Genomic DNA, 21,668 nt, shown 5'->3' with positions numbered 1-21,668 from the left:
GGCAGCCCTGATAGTGTTAAGAGGCATCTCAGCACTTTTGCTACTTGTAAAGTTCCCTTTTATTGTCAAATCTATTTGAAAACTATCAGAATTTGTATTTCTTTTTCACCTCTTTGTCGAGTTTTGTTGATTTACACTGCCACCAGGAAAGCTGAGACTTCCACAGCTTGAATTCTCACAAGCTGGACTCAAAACAACCATGTAAGCAAACACATGCGCATACTTTACTTAGCTACCAGGGTGTTGAAGAATAAAACTGAGTGTGGGTAAGTGTCAGTGACCTGCCAGCCGCAGTCCTTCTGCCTCACAATTGATTATGTCAAGGTATAAGTGGACACTAATTAATTATGGCAAGATTCAATTGAAGCTCTGTAGTTTTTGTAACAATAACGCATAGATTAAGAAAAAAAATGGGAATTAAATATTAGGAGTCCATTGCTAAGATAGTCACTTCATGAACTGCCCATTACCTGTTCTATGTTCCCTTCAATCTATTTATCAAATAATACTCAGTCACTCAACGGCCATGGCTTTTCTGGCTTTCCATATTTGTATATACGGCATATGTGTGTACATCAATAGGTGTGATGGTCTCTTAGATTTACTCCTTCTATTAATCAGTCCTTCTGAATTCCCACCACAGCAGCAGTCAGCCCGTACTGCCAAGGAGCAGCGCTCAGTCACAGTTTTCGCACTGTGGCTCTTCAGCTCCATATTGTTGCCTTCAAGTGCTCCCTGTAAACACTTGTTGCTGAAAGAGCAGCGTTGTGCTGATGTGGGCCTAAAATGCACAATTAAACATTTGACAGAATGGGTTTTACAAAATACAATTTAACCATAAGAGAAAACTTTAGTGATCCCCTGGAAGGCGTGTACATGTTATGGTAGCAGAAGAGACAGGCTAAGAGGTAAGAAAAGTAAAATAATTTTTTGCCCACCCCTTAATTTGTATTTTTGGTTATATTAGCCATCATCGAGCGGAGGGTGTCATATTTCCGGCAGCATTTGAAAGCAGCACCGGAGGAAGGAGACACGCCCCTGCCTACTGAAAACGGAGACCCCTTCTGTAGACAGATCTAATCTCTCATTGGTCCAATTTTCCAAAGCGCCCTCTGATTGGCTGCTGCCGGACGGTTGGCGAAGAAGCATCTTGCGGCTCGCGCTGTGCCAGCTGTCCCCGCGCACTCGTTTGGTGCTGGGCAACGGAGAGTGAGAGCGAGGCTCCGGCTGAGGAGGGTTTGGAAACCTGGGGAAAAAAGGTAAGAAACACTCCAAAAATTATTGAAAATATTGAAATATAAAGGCTAATTTTCTATATGCTTTAGGAAGTTCACACATAAAGATGGATTTTTATCTAAAATATTCTTATCTAGATCCATAAAATGATATATCTCGTATAACGTTAATTACATGCAGGGTTCTAATGTCCGTTAATTTCCCCCTCGTTATCGTTAATCAGCTTAATATCATATTTTAAAATTTTCGTTACGTAAATGACGTGTTTCTCCGTTTACATTTGAATGGGAATTAATTAAATCGAGCCTTCTGTTTTCCAATAACAAGAAAAAAAAGAATGACACTATATGAATTTCACATAAATCCTGTGAAAAATGGAAAATTGGTCGTATGTTGCAAGCTAGCATCGTGTGGCGACGAAATATGGGTGAGATGTGAATGTGTGTGTGTGTGCGTGCATGTGTATGTGTATGTGTGTGCGTGTATTTGGCGTGCCATCAGTGCAATAAGGCTGTGTAATGTGTGTCTGTGTGTGTGTTTCCCGTTATGTAAGTCTGCTTTTTGTTTATAGGTTATTGTCTGTTTTACCAAATATATTGAGTTATGGTGGCGATGAAGAGTAGGGTCTGCAGAAGTCGTCATGCATACAAACGAACCTGCTGGTTGTGTGTGTGTGTGTGTGCGTGCGTGCCCGTGCCCTGAACAGGTGATATGATTCCCTGCTTTACCTCCTTTTGCTTTCTTAGTTTCTTTATTGTGGGGGTTGCATAAAGATCTTCGCTGGTTTGTGGATAAGGGGGTGTTGAGACCTTCACATCATATGGTGTAAGGATCCTCCAGGGTGCTTGATGGGGCTCCAGGGGTCCTCAGTACTGCACAGTGAATCGAATACATTAGAAAGGATTAGGATTAGATGATTCAACTGTAGGACTACACATTGTATATTCTATTCCAGTACAATAATGGGTTGTCTTTTAGTCTGCAAAATGGTAAAATCACTGCAACTGATTAAATCATAAGTTTACAGTGATATCGAATGCATTTGCAGGCACCCAACGTAGTATAAACAGAAGCGTGTGCATCTGTGTCAGTTTTGGAGAATATCAGGACTTTCACTAAGAGCAGAGCTCATCATGCAAAGTTTGTCCTGGTGGTGGCGCTAGGGAAACATCCTCAGGTCATGATAAATCAAAAGGATTCATGTTCTGAGATGCATAAATATCAGCATTAATATAATTGTCATATACACATCCAATCAAAGCTGATATTTTTTCCTGTAGGTGGCACCAGAGAAAAGTTAGGGGGTACTTAACAAAGGTAACAAATACTGATAAAATGTTCTCAGTGCCTTTTTAAAAAATGTTCTTAGTTTCTTGAGTAGCAGATGAGGGCAAAGGGAAAGTGTATGGAGGTACACCTGTCTATCAATCACAAAAATACACAAGTACAGCACAGGAGTGCACACACACAAAGAGAGAGATGGCCCTAATCCTCAGAGTGATGCCCTAGTTAGTTATGTGGCCACTATTGTTATTGTCTGTTTATCTGTGTGATTCAGTGATGGCTTATTCATTCATGAACCCCCAGCAGCACCTACAACTCTTTAAACCTCACTCTGTGAGTGTGTGTGTGTGTGTGTGCATGTGTGTGTTTAATATCTATTTTTATCTCCAATAGGTTGTAAATTTGTCTGCACGTTTGTTCTGGATTTTTAAATAGCTCTGCTGTTGATGCACACACACACACATGCACACACAGGCTCACACATGTGAGGTAATACACACACACACACACACACACACACACACACACACACACACACACACACACACACACACACACTTGTGCACTAACATACACTGTACACCATTCCTCCCTGTGGCGATTACTCCCCAGATCAAGCAGGAGTCAGCAGCTGTCTACTCCTTTCTTCTCACTTACACCATGCATCAACACACACACACACACACACACACAGTCTTCCATGCCACACATGTAGTCTGCACTTGCCCAGAAACAGACATCTGAGGATGTCAGCAGCTACTTTGTCAAATTTAAACTGTTTCTAAACATGCAGGCTTTTTATTCTGAAAATAGATTTGATTCTTTATCTTGCTTTTCTTTTTAAACACTGACAGTATCTCTGTCACTGCTAATAAGAATTAACCATGCTTATAATCAATTTCTCGATTAATATAGTTTGCTTATTTTCACTAATGACAGTAACCCTACAGAAATAGTTTGGATTCTTCAAAGAATCAGAATCACTTGTACGAAAGTGTTGATGGTGCAAAAACAGTTTATATCTCAAACACAAACTGTGAAGTTATTGTGTGTCTGGTATTACCACAGTATGTTGCCATGAAGCTGTGTGTTTGTGTGACATTGCGACGAAGTGACATTGGGAGTCTGAACTAAGTCTGCCTGCTGCTCATCATTCATTATTAATTAACACCCCATTAAAAAAGTGTCTGCGTGGAGAGAAGTGAGGGTGTGTCTCTCTGTGTGCATGTGTTAAACTGTGTGCGTAAGGTGTTTGTGTGTATGGGAACTTATGTGCAGAGTGCATCTATTTGTGTGTGCATCCGTCCATTTGTGTGTCTTCAAAAGCAGCTGGTTACAGAGTGAGTGCTGTCTGGTGTGTCCCTGTCTGTGTGTGTCCCTGTGTGTGTGTGTGTCTGACTGTGTGTATTTCTCTCTGGCTGTTTGTCATAACGACTATGACACAGCAGAAAGCAAACACACACTGTAGACCTACAGTGAAAAAGTCTAAAATAGATTGTGATTTTCAGCCTGGTGGTCTTTGAAGTTGGAATTTTTAGATACACCTAGTGAGGCCATGCAGCTGCTGCAGACAACAGGGTTGACCTTTTTAGACTCAGTCAAAACTCATTTGTTCCCTTTGATTTTACACATGGAGCCGTCTCATGTTTTAGTGTGAAAAAGCCAATGTACCGGTAGCTTCTCAGACTGCCTTTGCAGACGTAGGCGGTTGCTGTGTAATGGTAATCTTGGGGCTTGGACATGCCAAGATGACCTTAAGAACTAGTGGTAATGCAGACCAAAGGCTGCACCTTCTGACATTGCTTCATGACGCCTCACATTTCATCATGTCACATCACAGCCCCTCACTTTGCCTCACAACACCTCACTGTGCCTCGTGTCTTATCACATCTCCTCAAGTTGCATCACATTTCTTCACGTTGCCTCAAATCACTTCAAGTTGACCCACATCATCTGTAAAAAGTCTGTGTTTCTAATCCAAAGAAATCACTGATTTAAGTGGCTGAACAGCCAGTCAGTTAGCTGAATTGGATACTGAAAAGTGTGGATTAAAGCCAACAAAAGACTCACCGATGGTCAAACACAGATGGCCACAGAGCAACAACTTTCTATCTCGTCATGCTCTCCCTGTGATTACTCATTAGTCAATTAGCCATCATACATACACAATGAAAACTGTGTGTGTGTCCATTGTTTTTGTTATTTTTCAAGCAAAAATGTCAAACATTTCATGGTTCCAATCTCTCAAGATGTGAGAGTATATTTGGACTTCAGTGACTTCAATTTTTTATTACATCACCTTGAGCAAAGGTGTATTATAACTGACGCTTTTTGCTGTTTTCAGACACTCAAAAACAGAAACAGAAAAAGAAAATAACCAACAGATTAATCCATAATGGAAATGATAGTTTTCAGCCCTATTGTAAAGCAGGAAGACGCTGTTTTTAGGTGGTTCTGATGTTTTAGTCTGGACTTTTGTTTTTACATATGAGTTGAAAAACAGCGACAGAAACATTGCTATATTTTCTGTTTTTTGAAATGTAGTTTTAACCGATCATAATTTAGGATTACTGCTGGAGAACCTTTCTTCGTAAACAGGATGTAGAATATGACAGAACGTAATTTACAGATGACTTACAACAGCCACTACGATTAATATTTTCCCTTCCTGTGAGCAGCTGGAATGGCTTACTGTGTGTTTGTGAGTATTAAAAGTGTCGCTGTCCAGAATGTCAATTATATAAGTTGACTTTAATTTCCTTTGACTTTACAGCCCATACAGACACACAAAGCCTCCAGTGTCCGGTACAGTGGTCTGTTTAGTCAGCGTTCCCATTCCCACACACACAGTCAGTCAGCTGTGTGGGTTTGGACAGAGCTGACTGGAAAATAGTGACAACAGGAGTTTCGGCTTTTAAATATCAGTTATAGTGGCCAAAATTTCATGTAGACACAACTCTGTTTCTGCCCACCTCGCTCTCTTGAAATGAAGAACAAACTATTGGACTGTATTGAAATTTTTAACATGCCATGGACATCACGAACAGAACTAAATGAATACTGTGCCATATGTCCTTTAAATGTAAGTGATTGATCAGCGTCGTCCAATGCTTGTTGTCATTTTGTCTTTGGCAGAAACAGGTTTGAGTCTGTTTTCTCTGTTTTATATTTGGTAGCAAATATCAGTATTTAATGCCAACAAAGCACTGGACAGAATAAAATTGAAAGATTGTATTTAGCAGTAGAAGTCAATCGGCCCTTTGATTTGGCACCAGGCCTGCTGGAACAGGGACTCTCCAATGCTGCCACTATGGTGTCAGTTTCTATTGGATTTGTCGTGAGTCTTTGGCTGGACAGTGGTCAGTCACTTTCTGTGATGGAGGCTCAGCTGCATCAGGATCATGTACTGTTAAAATACTCATAAGTGGGATGTTTGTCAAACATCTGCAGAAAAGATCCTTATTTTTAATAATCTTAAGCTTTTGAAAAACTCATTATATTTGGACTTTTTTTTTGGGGTGGCGTGATTTTTTATTACATCACCTTGAGCAAAGGGAGTATTATAACTGACACCTTTTACTGTAAATTAAACTAACTAAACAATAAACTGAATCAGTGAATTGTTGGCATTCTGATACTCAACAAAGAAACTAATACCATTACACTGATTGGCCTCATGGGGGCACTACAAGTAAAGGTCAGAAGGTCGGGCAGGTTGGATTTTTATTTCAAATCATCCTGTGTTTGTGTTGCTTTTATAATAATTTAACTTCAAATGGCAAATCGGCGTTGGTGTTTTAGTATGCTATGACATGCATGCATTTGTGTAGCCCTTTTCCATTGAAAGCGCTCCAGTTCCCATCTCCTGGGAAACCAATCTTTTATTCTGGCTGCCAGGCCTTTAGGGCACTGCTTTCCATACTGCACACCCCCCACCACCACTGCCATGTTTACCACAGTCACTTTATCTTTCATCTCTACACAATCATCTGTCCTTCTTTCTCCTCTATCAGTGGACCCATCTCTCTCTGTGATCATACTTAGTCCACTGCCTCTCTTTTTTTTATGTTCTCTATCTCTTTTTTATCCCTTCCTTTCCCCTCAATCTTCTCTGAGCTCAAGTTGAGTCTGACCTGATCCCAAATGATTTCTGTTAAATGCTGGAGCAGTAAGCTTTGGGTATGGCTTAGAGCGAAGCCAGATGGTATGAATATGTTTGTGAAAGCCACTGCTCTTGTCTTTCTCTCTTTTATACCAATGACACTGAAATTGAGCTTGACCCCACATTCTGTGTTTGGAGAGATAACTATTGTTATCACTGAGGTTGCTATAACTCCAACCAGTGCACACAGAAAGGCAAACATGAAAGATTTCTGATATCTACTGTTTGTATTACTTTAAAAGTAAATTCACCAACAGGAAAACTAAAATCCATTGAATTATGTTGAGTGAATTTTGAAACTGTTCTCCCCCTCGTTGGACCCATTTTAGTCTCATCTGGTTGGGGTACAAATTTCAGGCTCCAGATCTTCTCCTCATTATTCAGTTCACTATTCTCTTCCCCCCCCCCCCCCACCCCCACCCCTCTCTCCTTCCTCCCTCTATTCTCCTCCATCTCTTTGAGTTGATTCTGTGTGACTGGGAGGCTATTGTGTTCCACCATCAAACACACTGCATATAGCCATCTATGCAGAATACACACAGAGGAATGTTTGTAGAAGGTCCTCTCAGTTTGTTGATCTCATTAGACTTAGTCAAGCTGCTCTTTCAATAATGGTCTGAAATGATCACATACTGTATTGGACCTCTCTCTGGTAAAGCCCACATAAATGTAAATTATACAAATTTGTAAAATGATTGTATGCAACAAAGCTGTTGTTTTTAAGCCACATACAGTATGTTATTCTCATCCTTGCAAGGAAAATGTAAAAAAAACAATCCCACTCATTAGAGCAAGGCACTTTAAACAAGCAGAGAATTCTGTAAATTGTTTTTTAAATCCCAAAATAAAAGACTCAGCTTTATTACTGTGATTGGAAAATGTGTAAACCTTTTGAAAATGAAACATCAGTTTCCTAGATAGAATACAACTCATAAACACATAAACTAGGTTCTACATGCACTGTAACACAACCTAAAATTAACATTGCTAGAAGTTATCATTATCTTCTGTAAAGGAGGGGGCAGGGACGAGAAATGTTATCAGGCACCCATTTTAAAAAGTGCTCACTGTGCAACATGCAGTAGAAAATGCCTGAAATTAGGTTAATTAGATCCATGTTTCTTAACCAAAAGCCCTGTAGGGTTATTTAATTTTGCCTTGCTTTATATATTTGTAGACAGGAGGGCTGCAAGTAACAGTTATTTTCATTGTCAATCAATCTGCAGATTATATATTTTTTTTATTATTATTGATCTCTAAAATGTCACAAAATAGTAAAAATGTCCATAAAAGTTTTCTAAAGCCCAAGGCGATATCTTCAGATTGCTTCACTCCAAAACCATCAATCACAAAATCCATCAGTCCTCACACTTGAAAAACAGCATAACTATTGGTTTAAAACCAGCTTTCTTCCTCCGGCCTCAAACCTCTACTTACTGTCAGTCCTTGCAGAATCTGTTATTTTCCCACAGATACTGTAATAGATTTCTGAATTATAGATCCTCTCCTCACTTCTTAATATTTCATAGACTGAGCTGAAACACTAAAAGCTTGGGGGAAGTTTTCTGTCTCCTGAGACAAAAAGAATATGTGTCAGAAACTGTAACGTGTAATTCAGCAGAAAATACAAGATGAGCAGACTTCTGTAAATATGGATGATTTGTCAGTCTGCATTGCACCAGCCATTCATGAGATTTTGTACTCTCCTGCTAAGTGACCACAATTCTTTTCAGGATGTTGTTGTCTTTTGCGGTCATTCTTCCTGGCAATGACCTTAGATTTGTTGTAGAAAGACTATGAAAAGGATCTTGATTAATTTACCAAAAAAATGGTACCTGACATCCACTTACTTGCTCACTTACTTTTTTCTGGAACTTCACACTTACCATTTAGATAGTCATATAACACTAAAACATTTCCCTTATCATACTTAACTCTCTGTCTGGAGTGTTTTTATTTATCTGGCTTGATCTTCCTGCCTAACTCCATTCAGACAATACCTGTTTTTCTGTCTTCCTGTGTTTGTAGGCAGTGTTTTTCACAAATGGATGACTCTGGATAAAGCCAGATCCTTGAAGGAAAGAGTGAGCAGTGGTTAGCATGAGGCAGAATATCATTTACTTTGTGGTGAAATGCATTTGTGCACAGAAACATTGGACAGTCTTGTGGAAGGAGTGTTCATGGCTGAAAAAATGAAATGTTTCCAGTTGGCCTGCCGCTCAGACATGCCAAATGAATCATGCAGCATCGTTTTCTTGGTTATTTCCCAATTTGTTTCTCACAAGAAGTTGAGATATTGATGTTAAATGCCTTTTTGTTTGTCGGTAGGACTATGGCTGCCAACATGGGGTCCATGCGTATCCTCATCAAGGGAGGGAAGGTGGTGAATGATGATTTCACCCAGGAAGCAGATGTCTACATTGAGAACGGCATCATTCAGCAGGTAAACCATATTAACACACATTAGTATGCACTCATTTTTCTTCATGCACACGCAAATGGATTTTAGTCAGTGTTTCATTAAATACACACTACACATACCCCCACATTCTAACCCACACGTTAGCTGTTCAGTATATCCCCAGCTGTTAGTGTGACTCAGTTCACAATAATACAGTATGAAGAGAATGAACGACTCAGTGAACTCTGTGGCTCTGCACGATGATAGTGAACGCTATAATTAGCTCACAGAATGCTGTCATGGAAATAAGCATCGGTTTATGTGAAGAGGATGCGTTTGACAGAAAACATAAATTTAGAAAGGTGATGCATCACAGTGTTGTGGTTATCAGACACAGAGTATATAGCCATGCTAGCTGCTCTGAGATCTACACACAATGGTGCTTTGAGCTAAAAGCTAGGATGAGCACGCTAATATGCTGATTTTTAGCCAGTGAAGTATGTCATGTTGACTATATTGGTTTAGCATGTTAGCATGCTAATTATCACTGGGCAAATTAAAATGTTGACCTGATGATGGCGAGAGATTAAAAGTTAAGGTATCACCAAAGTTATAGCAATTAATCCTGAGGAGGATGTTCATTTCCAGATTTAATGACAGTTTATTCAATAGTTGTCCGGACGTTTCTCTGAAGATTGCAAAAGTCAGCCTCACGGTGGCGCTAGTTGATGTTGAGATATTTCAGCTGATAAATGGCCTATTACAAATGACATAGAATGAATTTGTGTAAATTGTGTGTTGGTGTTCTCTCTGGCAGGTTGGGAAAGAACTGATGATACCAGGTGGAGCTAAAGTGATTGACGCCTCTGGAAAGCTGGTATTGCCGGGCGGAATAGACACCAGTGTGCATCTGCAGGAAACTTTCATGAATGCCAGCATCCAGGATGACTTCTACAGTGGGACTAAGGTACACACACACATACACATACACATGACTGTGTTATGACCAGGCTCATCAGCATGCCTGTGATTGAACACATTTAGAATCCAGAGACAGCTGTCGTACACTGACATACTTTCTCTCTCACTCACTCTGTCTTGTCTATATTCAAATATTCATCCCTACTTTCACCTTCAAATGTTTATCATGAAGACATATGTTCTCACATTGTTCTTATACATGGCTAGCCCAGACAGCTGTCACAATTTTCTGGTTGAAAGGAAAGACTTCTCTTTTTACACACTCACACACACAGCTGTTCGGTCTTCATTCATAATGGGTTTATTAGTTCATTTCCTATGGATGCTCTGCATATTTGCCAGTGATCCCCTGAGACTCAGAGCATAGAAGATGATTTAATAATTAGGAGACTTAAAAATTCAAAAGAGCGGGTGTAATTGTTTCCTGCAGCGGCATCCATGTTTTGGAGGCTGTTGTGGGCTGTTTTTGTTGTTGCCTGGCAGTCTTTGGATATCAGCTGGATGGTATAAAGGTGTGGCAGTGGAAGTCTATACGTAATGTAAGTTGATAGCAAAGACAAAGCAAAATGACAGAAATCCATTTTGTAGCCTTTTCAGAAAAGGTTACAAACAGGAGTAAAGTTATTCCAGTGAAGGACAGAGGCATGGTGACAGAGGTGACAAGGAAACAGCAGCAGATAGATTTTTGTTTAGTACAGTTTCTGGCCTCTGAAAACATGTGATTACCTGGAAAGCTGAAGCACTTTTAGTATGTTTCATCTTCAAGACTGTGCTGATGCGTTTTGAAGATTTTATGGCAAATTAAATGAACTGCAGGGACTTAGCAGTGCTGTATCTCAATGAAATGAAGCCTGAGTGTAATGGAATGCAAACTGAACTGTGGTGAGAGAAATCTGGGGGAAACTGAATCCTCCATATGCCAGCTTTACCCCAGCAACCCCCCAGTTACTAACCCCTACCCACTGACTTTGCTGCCATGGCAACTAACCCCCACTCTTAGTGTGGAGGTAAGAGGGAGCAAATGTGTGTGTGTGTACGTAAATGTGACTGTGGTAGTATTGTGTGGTCCCTATGGTGACTGCGTTACTGTGGCAACGGCTCATGTGCAATTGTGATGAACCCCAAAACTATTTTCCCTCCCATCATTTTGTAAGTCTGCTCCCTCTCCTGCCTTCCTTCCTTCCTTCTTTCCTCCTCTCTTTCTCTTTCCCTGCTGTGTCCTCTGCTTCACCCCCTTCTGTCTCACCCCCTGCTCCCCCTCCAGGAAACACACACTGATCTGCAGTAAGAGACAATTTATATAACAGGGTCTAATGATGGAAAGTAGAGAGAAGTAACATACAGTATAGATTCAGACCTGTTTATACACACAGTTCTTCATCTTGTATTGAGGTTTTGTGTGCAGTGGTTGATCTGTATTTTATGTACACTTAGCCTTCATAGATCTCAGATACACACATCAATAAAGAATTTCTTTCTCTCTGTTATTTCAAATTGATTGCACTGGACCAGATCAGTAAATAAAGGGCCATATTAGCTTGATTTATTGCCTGAGGAGTATCTATACCAGCATGCACTGCAGAGATCATTTTAATGTCTCTGCTGTAGGCTGAGGAGGAGGAGGGAGATGAGGAGGAGGGAATGAAAGAAGGTGAGGTGTTCAGCTGTCATATGAAGTATGAGTGGTGCTGATAGAGGCTGATCAGAGAGCTGCAGCGGTAATCTGTCTGACACTGATAGCCTCTCCCAGAGTCCAACATACAGAGACCCTCTCATCCCCTCAGATCAGTCATGTCTCACTCACACTCAGTCTCCCCCTCTTTCATATACACAGTATCCAGCCGATTGAGATTTTTATGGACGTTCTTTCTAACTAGTTTGATTAATGGAGTATAAAATACATTAGTACATTTAGTACATAAGTACATTTTCAGTGCATACTGGAAACCAGAGCTGCAAATAATGATTATTTCTGTTTGTGGGTAATGTTTTGATTTTGATTAAACAATCAGTCTATAAAATTCCAGGAAACAGTGAAATTACATCTTAAGATTGCTCACTTTGTCTAACCCAGAGCTCAAAACCTGCAAATATTTAATTTACCATGATATAAAAACAGAGCAGGGCAGTGAAATCTCACATTTGAGAAGCTGGAACCAGAGAAAGTTTGACATTTCAGCTTGGCAAATTACTTAAATGATCAATTATCTAAATTTTGTGACAGTACTGTACCATATTGAAAGCTCTGTCCTTGAATAAGTGATTTGAGCGTTGGCGTGCTATTTTCTGCTGCTTCACTTTTTACTGCCCACACCAACAGATACACATTTTCAGTCTCTCCTCCATTTCTCCCCCTCTCCTCTGTCTGTTTTACTTTCTTGTCAGGGGATTATCTTCACAGTAGGGGTCAGGGGTCTTTAATAGAGTGGGGAATTCATGTTAAAACACTGTTTGGGGTTTATGAGTGCCCATCCACTTAAGCTCTGCTGTCAGCGATCAGTAATATTTTGAAGGAACCAAAGGGGGGAGGGCAGTATGTATGGCTGAGAAGAGCTTTTAGATTAAACCATGAACAGTAGATGATATGATGGTGTACATTATTACCACAGGATAAACCCATTGTCTGTGGTTAGACTTCTCAATACAATATGGATAGAAATATTTAAAACAGTCTAAAATTGGGTGTTTATTTGGTGGATGTAGTTACAGATGCAAACTAAAAAGATAAAAGTGAGCAGGATGAAAGAGATTTCAACCAGCAGACAGCTTCTTTGTTCCGTGGCAAAGGAAGGTCTGATACTGCCCCCTGAAACATTCACACTGATGAAAACGCACACTCATACCTTTTAATATACTATACATAGACACACATTCACACTGACTAATGCTTACAGGGAGGGAGCAATAAACACAGCCTTCTCTCTGCTTCTCTTTGCTGCTTCTTTCCCCTTCCCCAGTTTCTCAATCCCTCTTTTTTTAAAGAAGTTTCCTGGCAGTAAATTTCAATTAAGGTCTTGCAGACAAGCAGTGAAAATCCCACAATCCCCAGCTGTGTTTCCATGTCCCTTGATCTCAGACACGTACACACACACACACACACACGCTCTGATACGCTCTGACACACACACTAACAGCGATCAATGACACTACACTTATCATGCACACACATATGCAGAGACCTATGGTGCTGACGCTGCAGACAATACAGACTGGTTACTATGGTAATAGGAAACCAAATTGCTCGCTGGCGAATAGCGCTGTCACTCAAAAACAGATGATCCCGCCCATGTCTGCATCACCTCTGGAGTCTGGTGGAAGAAGTCCACGCCGATGCAGAAATCACGGCCATGTTCAGTCTGATTTTGGTTGACAAGTTTGGTTTCTGTTTGAATTAGGCTCTCTTGCAAGTCTGTGTAGTGCAGGAACAGAGCACATTAAAAAAAAAATTCATTTCCTGTTTCATAAATAATACTTGCCTGTTTTTCCAACAGCACTCAGTGCAATATCCCTGTTAGACATTGTGAGAGGATATTGAATGGGTGACTATCGGTGCAATTTTGGATGGTGAGAGGAGGAGGATGAGGATGGGGACATGTGGCAGGCATGGCTGAGCAGCATCTGTTGTCATGGCTACACAAAAGTGCATTTACCATTCAGCTGATTGTGACGAGTCACTGCAGACCACTCCCTTCGCTCTATCCATTTTCAAGGCTGCCAGCTGCTCTCATTTTTCTCTCCCTTTCCTTCTCTAACTCTCCCTTTTCTCCACATTCACCCTTTTCTTCATCAGTCATTTCCCTCAGCTCCTCTTCACATTTCTCCTCCAGAGAAATAAAGATCATTACAAGAGTGTATACAGTTAGTTTGTATTTGTGTCACTGCACATGGGATTACAAGAGACTGCTGTATATAAAACAACAAAAATATGGATAGAAGAAGATATCTTCTGGTACAACATACACCAAAATAGAAACCTGAATTACAACATACTTTCAAATAAGACTTGAATGTGCAGAGTGTGAGTAGACAACTCAGTACGTGTGTGTCATTCATCACTTAGTCCAAGTAGTAACTAGTAGACTGTATGATGATGAGAAAAAGTTCATTGTACACAGTCTGTGTGCTTTACAGTGGAATCATTGTTTTCTTTTCTGATCAATCTCTGTCTTTTCTCCCCTCTATTTTCTCTCTCCTTCCTTCCTTCCTTCCTTCCTTCCTTCCTTTCTCCCTGTCTAACTCACCACTTCTCACACTCTCACCTCACCCAGGCGGCACTCATGGGTGGTACCACCATGGTGATGGCTCTGGTCCTGCCTGAACAGCACTGCTCCCTGCTGGACGCCTACGAGAAGTGCCGAGCTCTGGCCGATGCCAAGACCTGCTGCGACTATGCTCTGCATGTTGGCGTGACCTGGTGGGGACCAAAGGTAAGACCTGCAGAGGGGTCAAGGTTTCAAGACGTAACAGGACCAGTGAATGGCCTGGAAGCACGTCCACTTATATCTCTTATAAACAGATATCTTTCTTTACTGTTTCACTCCTCAGTCTTTGTCTTTACAGAACGAATAATAAAGCAGCAAACCCCTTTCCTTTCTGGGTGAAATGTGAAATGACCTAGATTAAACCTTACATGAACTAGGTTAACACACATGCTCAGTGGGCACATTAGGCAGATTCTATGAGTCAACGTGCCTCATTCAGCCTTTAGCTTTAATGTTTGTACTATATCATCTGCTGACTCTGTGCATGTGTCAGATTGTATTAAAAATAGTAAAATATTTAATGCTGCTTTTTCTCTTTGAAATCAAGGGCTCTTTGAAATCAATACTTAGATAATACAGACTTATCAACAGTGTTTTTCTTTTGGTGTGCAAAGAACAATGTACACTGTACACTATTTGTCTGTATATTTTATTCTGATTATATTTTATTTTGTTATTCTGTGATTTGTACGCCTTTCTTTTTGCGCTGACGTGGGACAGTACCTCAATTTCATTGTACTATTGTACAAAGTATGATTGTACCATGACAATAACCAATACCAGAACCAATACTTCATCACAACCATTCAGTGCATATATCTGCTATTTTATGATGACCTTTAAACCTCTTAATGTGGTGCAGTTAGAATATTTTATCTGGTAAAGATTAAATAGTTTCTTCTTTCGTTTTGAGTCAATTTAGCAGATTTTTCTGTGCTGCAAATTCTTCTGTGAGACTGTGATAGTCACCAATGTGAATGCAATGTGATCTCATTCTGGCTGCTCTCCAAGCTCATTTCATGCCCCATATAACAAACACACACACAATCTCACTGCCGAATGCACTTCGCTGTCTGCCTTTGAGAGTTCAAACCAACTGTCAAGCCCTCAGTTGTGATAGCAACGATTCAGACCCTTGACCTCTGACCTTTGCCTTGTGATCAGGTGCGTAATGAGATGGAGACCCTGGTTAGGGAGCACGGGGTGAACTCCTTCCAGATGTTCATGGCCTACAAAGACATGATGATGCTGAGGGACTCAGAGCTCTACCAAACGCTGCAGACCTGTAAGGACATTGGGGCCATCGCACGTGTCCACGCTGAGAACGGGGAGCTGGTGGCCGAGGTGCACAACCCACAAACATTCAAATAACCATGCAAAGAAATTTACTTCCTCCATCTCTTCCTTTTATTTAAAGAGAAATGTTCAGCATGTGACAAATAATCTGAACCTGCTCCCTGTCATGAAAGTGCTGAGTATGAGCATTATCTATTTTGGGCACATTTCAGATGCTATAATTATCTGTATGAGTGTGTTTTTTAAATATTGAGGGAAGAATTACAAAAGCAAACATGTGCTGAAGTCTATGTCTTTTGTTAGGGTGCCAAAGAGGCTCTGGACTTGGGCATCAGTGGACCAGAGGGTATTGAGATCAGTCGACCAGAAGAGGTAAATTTACATCAGAGGTTATTTCTTATCCCTCATATTTTTACGTTTAGTCATTTAGTAGTAGTTTATTATCTAAATATATATTGAGTGTTTGTTAAACTTCTCACTGTGTTGTGTCTCTCCTCTTGTCCACAGTTGGAGTCTGAGGCTACTCACAGAGCTGTCACCATTTCCAACAGGGTAAACAGACACAACACTAGATCTTAATATCCCGTTTACATAGACATCTGTATGTTACTGATAAATGAATGGGTCCATGTGATTGCAGGCCCGCTGCCCAATCTACCTGGTGAATGTGTCCAGTATGTCTGCTGGAGACATGATCGCTGCTGCTAAGATGCAAGGTGAGTTACCTGTTCAGTCAAAGCACTGTGAATTTGGTGACAGCAATAAAGAGGATGATCATTTTCCATCTCTTTCCAGGTAAGGTGGTCCATGCAGAGACCACAGTAGCACATGCAGTGCTAAATGGGATGCAGTATTACCACCAGGACTGGGCTCACGCCGCCGCCCATGTCATCGTCCCTCCTCTCCGCCTCGACCCCAACACACCCAGCTATCTCATGGGCCTGCTGGGCAAGTATGTGCACAGTAGCTACAAAAATATTTTCTACTAATGCTTGTAAACAGTGGCCGTAAAGCTGATATCAAAGATTTTTATCATGCAGGAGGGCACTGATCATTTGATCATTTCAGCTGACGCTGTGAATAAATACAGTCCTCTAAACTGAACCTGCATATCCTGTTTCCAGTGACACTCTGAGTGTTGTGGCATCAGAGCACCGTCCATTTAGCATCAAGCAGAGAGCTCTGGGCAAAGAGGACTTCACCAAGATCCCTCATGGAGTGGCAGGAGTCCAGGACAGGATGAGTGTCATTTGGGAGAGGGGAGTGGTACGTACACACCAACACACTAACACATGAATCTACAAACCATTATGATTTGCATTGGTTTATTTTTTTTATTTCCTTACTCTAATAATGAAGTCCAAACATGAGAATGGCCTGAAACCAGGCCCTAAACCAAGCCCCTCAGAATGATACCAAAAGTCCCTCATGATATGTACATACCATGCTTGTATTTCTTCCTGATATTTTAAATTCATTAATACCTGCAGGTTACAGGAAAGATGGATGAGAATCGTTTTGTGGCAGTGACTAGCTCTAATGCTGCAAAGATCTACAACCTGTACCCACGCAAGGGCCGTATTATCCCCGGGGCCGATGCTGACGTGGTGGTCTGGGATCCAGATGCAACAAGGTGCACAGTTATATTTCAAAACATGAAGATGTGGCTCACAAACACAAACTACTTGTCATTATTGCTTGATTTAGTGCACAACAAACAGTGGTATTAATGGTTCTTCTGATCTGTCTGTGCAGGACGATCTCTGTGAGCACTCAGGTGCAGGGTGGAGACTTCAACTTGTACGAGGGGATGCGCTGCCACGGCGTTCCTCTGGTCACGATCAGCCGAGGACGTCTGGTTTGTGAGAACGGTGTGTTCATGTGTGCTGAGGGATCTGGAAAGTTCTACCCGCAGCGCACTTTCCCTGACTACCTCTATAAGAAGATGGTGCAGAGAGAAAAGGTGCGTTCACTTTCATTTATGTTTGTGTTTCTGTCCTCACTTTCCTCACTATGCTTTACTGTATTCACTCAGATGATAAAAGTGTTCCCAAAAAGTAAACTCTTTTCCGGCAGTGTACCAAGGCTCACGCTGTGCTGTGCTGTTTCAGCTGACAGGGAACCTACAGCAAAAGCACCCATCAAACTGTGTCTAACTCCACTGATTTGACAGTCTTTATAAAGGATTTAATGCTCAGCTCTGTACGCTGACACTGTTTTTCTGCTGCTGGTGCTGCTGCTGCAGAAAACTCCATCACAGCCTCTGCATGCATTGGCTCTGCTCTGGTTTAGGCACACTGGTTTGTTTAAAGTACTAACTTTCATTTGTTATGTGCTTTTATTCCATGCTTTTGTTGTTTTTGCTTATTTTCTTTTAAAAATCTATGCTTTCTGTGATTTCTTGTTTTTATGTAACATTTTCTGAGCTGTGCTTGCTGTCGTCCTGGTTTGATATAAATCACAGAGATCATTATCAGAAACAGCATCAACTTTTAGGTGCATGTAGTCATAATACTTGGTTAATAATGAGCCAAACTTGGTTGGTCCTGTGATCTTAAGTTAGTCCACTCTTGAGGATACTACCTGACATTAAATGCATAACTGTCAGGTCAAATAAATGTATTGTCATCTCCCTTTTCAACTTGTGACAAGACTGTTATTGACAGGACTATTATTGTTGTATCTATTACCTAATATCCCCCATAGCCAAGAACACAAGACAATAAAGTTTGTCCTCATGTTTTTTCATAGAGCTCCCAAGAGTTCATGGCTTGGCTCATTTGAGAAGGGCAGTATTTTGAGTAAAGAACCAATTGTGGTTGAAATGTTGATGATCAGAATGACATTTGAGTTAAAATGGTTAAAAATCCCAATTCTATCTACTGTATGCTCATGTATTAAAGAGGCTAATTCTTTGTTTTAGACTCAGGCTTATAAAGGAGTTGTCAGGGATCCATACTCTGGTGACGTGGCCAAGGTGGCAAACACTATGAAGAAGGAGCTCGGTTTGGGCCCAATAGATGGAGAGGCAGCCAACAAGCCCTGTGGTCGGGTGCACCAGGGGGTCAGAGACCTCCACGAGTCGTCCTTTAGCCTCTCAGGTAGGCTGGAATAAAACTAATAACACTTCAGTTGTGTAGAGTAAACCTCGCTCCAGTTTGGGTTGTTTTTAATGTTGTAACTGTAACAAATGATTTATTTATATTTTTCATGTTTTTCTCTCAGGGTCTCAGGTCGATGACCACATCCCGAAGAGGTCCTCAGCTCGGATCCTGGCCCCTCCCGGGGGTCGCTCCAGTGGTATCTGGTAATCGCTGGTGATGAGCTTCAACCGTCCGAGCCTCCGTCTTTTGTATATTTCTGAGCAACCAGAAAAACTGCACTGATTTTCACTCACAGGATTAAAGTTAAGAGGGGAAAATAAATTCAAGCATGTGTCTGTGATTAGCTATGACCTAACTGATGATCAGTGATTTGCCAAAGTGACTTTTACAAATCTAATTTGTGTCTTAATTGGAGTGACTGACCTGATTAATTACAGAGTGAAGGGCTATCTGTGAATTTAGATGTTTTGCCAAATTCAAGCTGATCATACTAACATTGGTAAAGTCTGCTCATTATCACCCTGCTCGTATCCCGTAAAAAAAACAAAAAAACAAACTAAACTGTGAAAGATCAAAACCAGTACAGTTTTTGATGGTTTGAATTGAAGTGATGTCGACTGAATTATTTAAAAATAGTGGAACTGGATTCAGTGAAATATCTATTATACCCCTGTCACACACAAACATACAGTACACTGTAGACACCATACCTTTAGACTCATATGAACATGTGTGTGGATTCTGTTTGTGATTAAACCACCCACTGTGCTCGGCTTCCTGCTGCACCGTGGGTTCCTCTAACAGTGTTTTTGTTTCCAATGGATGAACTGTGCTGTGTGGTGATGAAATCCAACTGCTTCGAACACCGTGTGATCTTACAGCTACACTCTCTTATTAGAGTCAGACTTAACCCCCATCCACCCTTATACTTTCACTGCCTCTGACTGACACAACACAAGTCCCAGAAACATCCCAGCCTCACCTGCAGTGTAGCAGGGTCTATAGACTGAGCGACGCAAGTACGCAAACTGTGGGCTTACCTGGGATTTTAACTGTGGTCCCAGTACTGATCCCACAACAGCTAAATGTAGGCATTTCTGTTATGGACACCTCGTTATCTTTGTGGTATCTATAGACCTTGCAAAGTGCTACAACTCTGAGGAGAAGTCAGTTCAGTTTCTTTAAGGAAGGATGAAGAGTATGTGATTTAAAGATCACAGTGGAGGCAACAGGGAGGAAAGTTTTCTGTTACTTTGCTACTGATAAAATATAACAGAAGAATTGCGGTGAAAAAGGAGCTGTTTGACTGCTGTAAACACTGTGGGCCTCATTTATCACAATGTGATTAAACCACCCTCAAGAAAGTTGGTATGAATCAAATAAACATACACACTGGTGTGCAGTGAACAATCATAAATCCTACCTATTCTACTTTAAAACTAAATTAAAACCTATTCTACATTCAATTTAAAGCATGGAGCCGACCATACTCTATGTTTTTGTTCTGGTCAACAAATTCCATGTAAAGACCAAAACAGGCAATGTCTTAAGCTTTTCTCTCAGTACTTTCTGACTTCCCCAGCCTGTCTGTGGCAGCTTAACCCAGATAGTTTGTAAATGGGACCAATTTATTGTTGGTTTTGGTATTTTATGGGATTTATTGACAGTAAGGAAATTATAGAAAGATTTACCCTTTAATTAAAGGCTTCTTGTGGTGGAAATTGTTGTAACTGAGACAGAAAAAGAAGACAAACACCACTGACAATAAAGCACTTTATTTGGCACTTTCACAAGTGGCTTGTCCATAAAAGACTTTCAGAGCCAAAAGTTGCAAGATTAAATTAAATTTGCGTGAAAACACTGGGTTGTCCAATGGTCAGCTCTGTTTTGTCTCTATTTTGGGAATATGTGTTTACCTGTGATTACACCACTAGGGATTTGTTAGGTATGCATTAGTTGTTCTAAATGTTTGCACATTATCAAGCACAAGAAAAAATTGTACACACAGTTGATAGATGAGGCCCTAGATTGTGCACAGGGGGCCTGAAAACAACAGACACTAGATTATGTTCTTGAGTTTCAGTAGCATCTTGAGAGTAAACTTCCTATTTCCTGTAGGAAAGTAAAATGGGACTGATGTGAGAGCAGTGTGTCTCCACAGAGCAGGAAGATTGAGCTGCACAGGCTGAAGAAAACCACTGAACCACTCTCATTCCTGCCTCACAGTATTATATTTATTCATGATCACGTCGTCTTTCCTGTGTACTATATATTTAGAATGTTTGGTTTTTTTTTAGTTGAAAGAATAAATGTGCCAATGTGAATCACCCGTGCCACACCGACACCCATGCATGAAGAGCACCACATGGAGATGGAGAAGTGAAGTCTCTCCTGAACGCCACAGGTTCACAACAACTGGTGCTGTTTTTTACGATTACCTACAATGACATTATTTACTGTTGGATGGTTTTGTTGTTTTGAAGGCACTGTGGTCAGTGGCTCTGTGTGTTTGTAGACTCTTGTTGTGTTGGACAGTGAACCTGTTGAATCTGTATGTGGCTGCTTGTTTCTTACCACAAGAATAACAGCAAAGAATAAAATGGGGAAAAAAAAAACTCTTGATGGCTCCTTTGTTGTTGTTGTTTTTAATTTTGAGTTTGAAAATTTTCTTGATTACATATCACATATTAAAATTGTAAAATTTGCATTGTTCAAAAGTACATCTTACAAAAAGAAATGTAAACAAAACCCAAATTCAACCAACAGAACAACAGCGTGAAATAACTGACTGAAATAAGTGAAAAACTGACACTGAGGCAGAGGGAGAGGCATCACCGGTCAGGTTAATCCCAAACACGGGCCGCAGGCACGCTGTCTGGCTCTGTCTCCATCATGGCTGCGCGTCAAAACACTGGTTACAATAAATATAACGGGAAAATCCT

At 40.7% G+C, this 21,668-nt stretch overlaps 1 protein-coding gene across 1 annotated transcript; it reads left to right on the top strand.

Moving 5' to 3' along the window:
* The first annotated feature begins 1,183 nt into the window (after positions 1-1,183).
* Positions 1,184-21,325, top strand: LOC121199259 (dihydropyrimidinase-related protein 5-like). Its single transcript, XM_041063767.1, has 14 exons — positions 1,184-1,259; positions 9,011-9,125; positions 9,901-10,050; positions 14,333-14,491; positions 15,491-15,670; positions 15,926-15,994; positions 16,130-16,174; positions 16,263-16,338; positions 16,418-16,574; positions 16,747-16,888; positions 17,113-17,255; positions 17,378-17,585; positions 18,546-18,723; positions 18,848-21,325. The coding sequence occupies exons 2-14, from the start codon at positions 9,015-9,017 to the stop codon at positions 18,931-18,933; spliced, it is 1,704 nt and encodes a 567-aa protein (XP_040919701.1). The 5' UTR covers positions 1,184-1,259; positions 9,011-9,014; the 3' UTR covers positions 18,934-21,325.
* The last annotated feature ends 343 nt before the right edge of the window (positions 21,326-21,668 follow it).

This window comes from Toxotes jaculatrix, chromosome 19 (assembly GCF_017976425.1).
Source record: "Toxotes jaculatrix isolate fToxJac2 chromosome 19, fToxJac2.pri, whole genome shotgun sequence".
In the NCBI taxonomy this organism is placed as follows: domain Eukaryota; kingdom Metazoa; phylum Chordata; class Actinopteri; family Toxotidae; genus Toxotes; species Toxotes jaculatrix.
Note: the sequence above shows the minus strand (reverse complement) of the source record. Positions and strands in the feature narration are given on the sequence as shown.

Excerpts from the sequence above, each read along its gene's own strand:
- LOC121199259 (XM_041063767.1), top strand. The coding sequence starts at position 9,015 with ATGGCTGCCAACATGGGGTCCATGCGTATCCTCATCAAGGGAGGGAAG. Across the intron at positions 16,575-16,746 it reads CTCATGGGCCTGCTGGGCAA|TGACACTCTGAGTGTTGTGG; the intron begins GTATGTGCACAG and ends TCCTGTTTCCAG. Across the intron at positions 16,889-17,112 it reads TCATTTGGGAGAGGGGAGTG|GTTACAGGAAAGATGGATGA; the intron begins GTACGTACACAC and ends TAATACCTGCAG.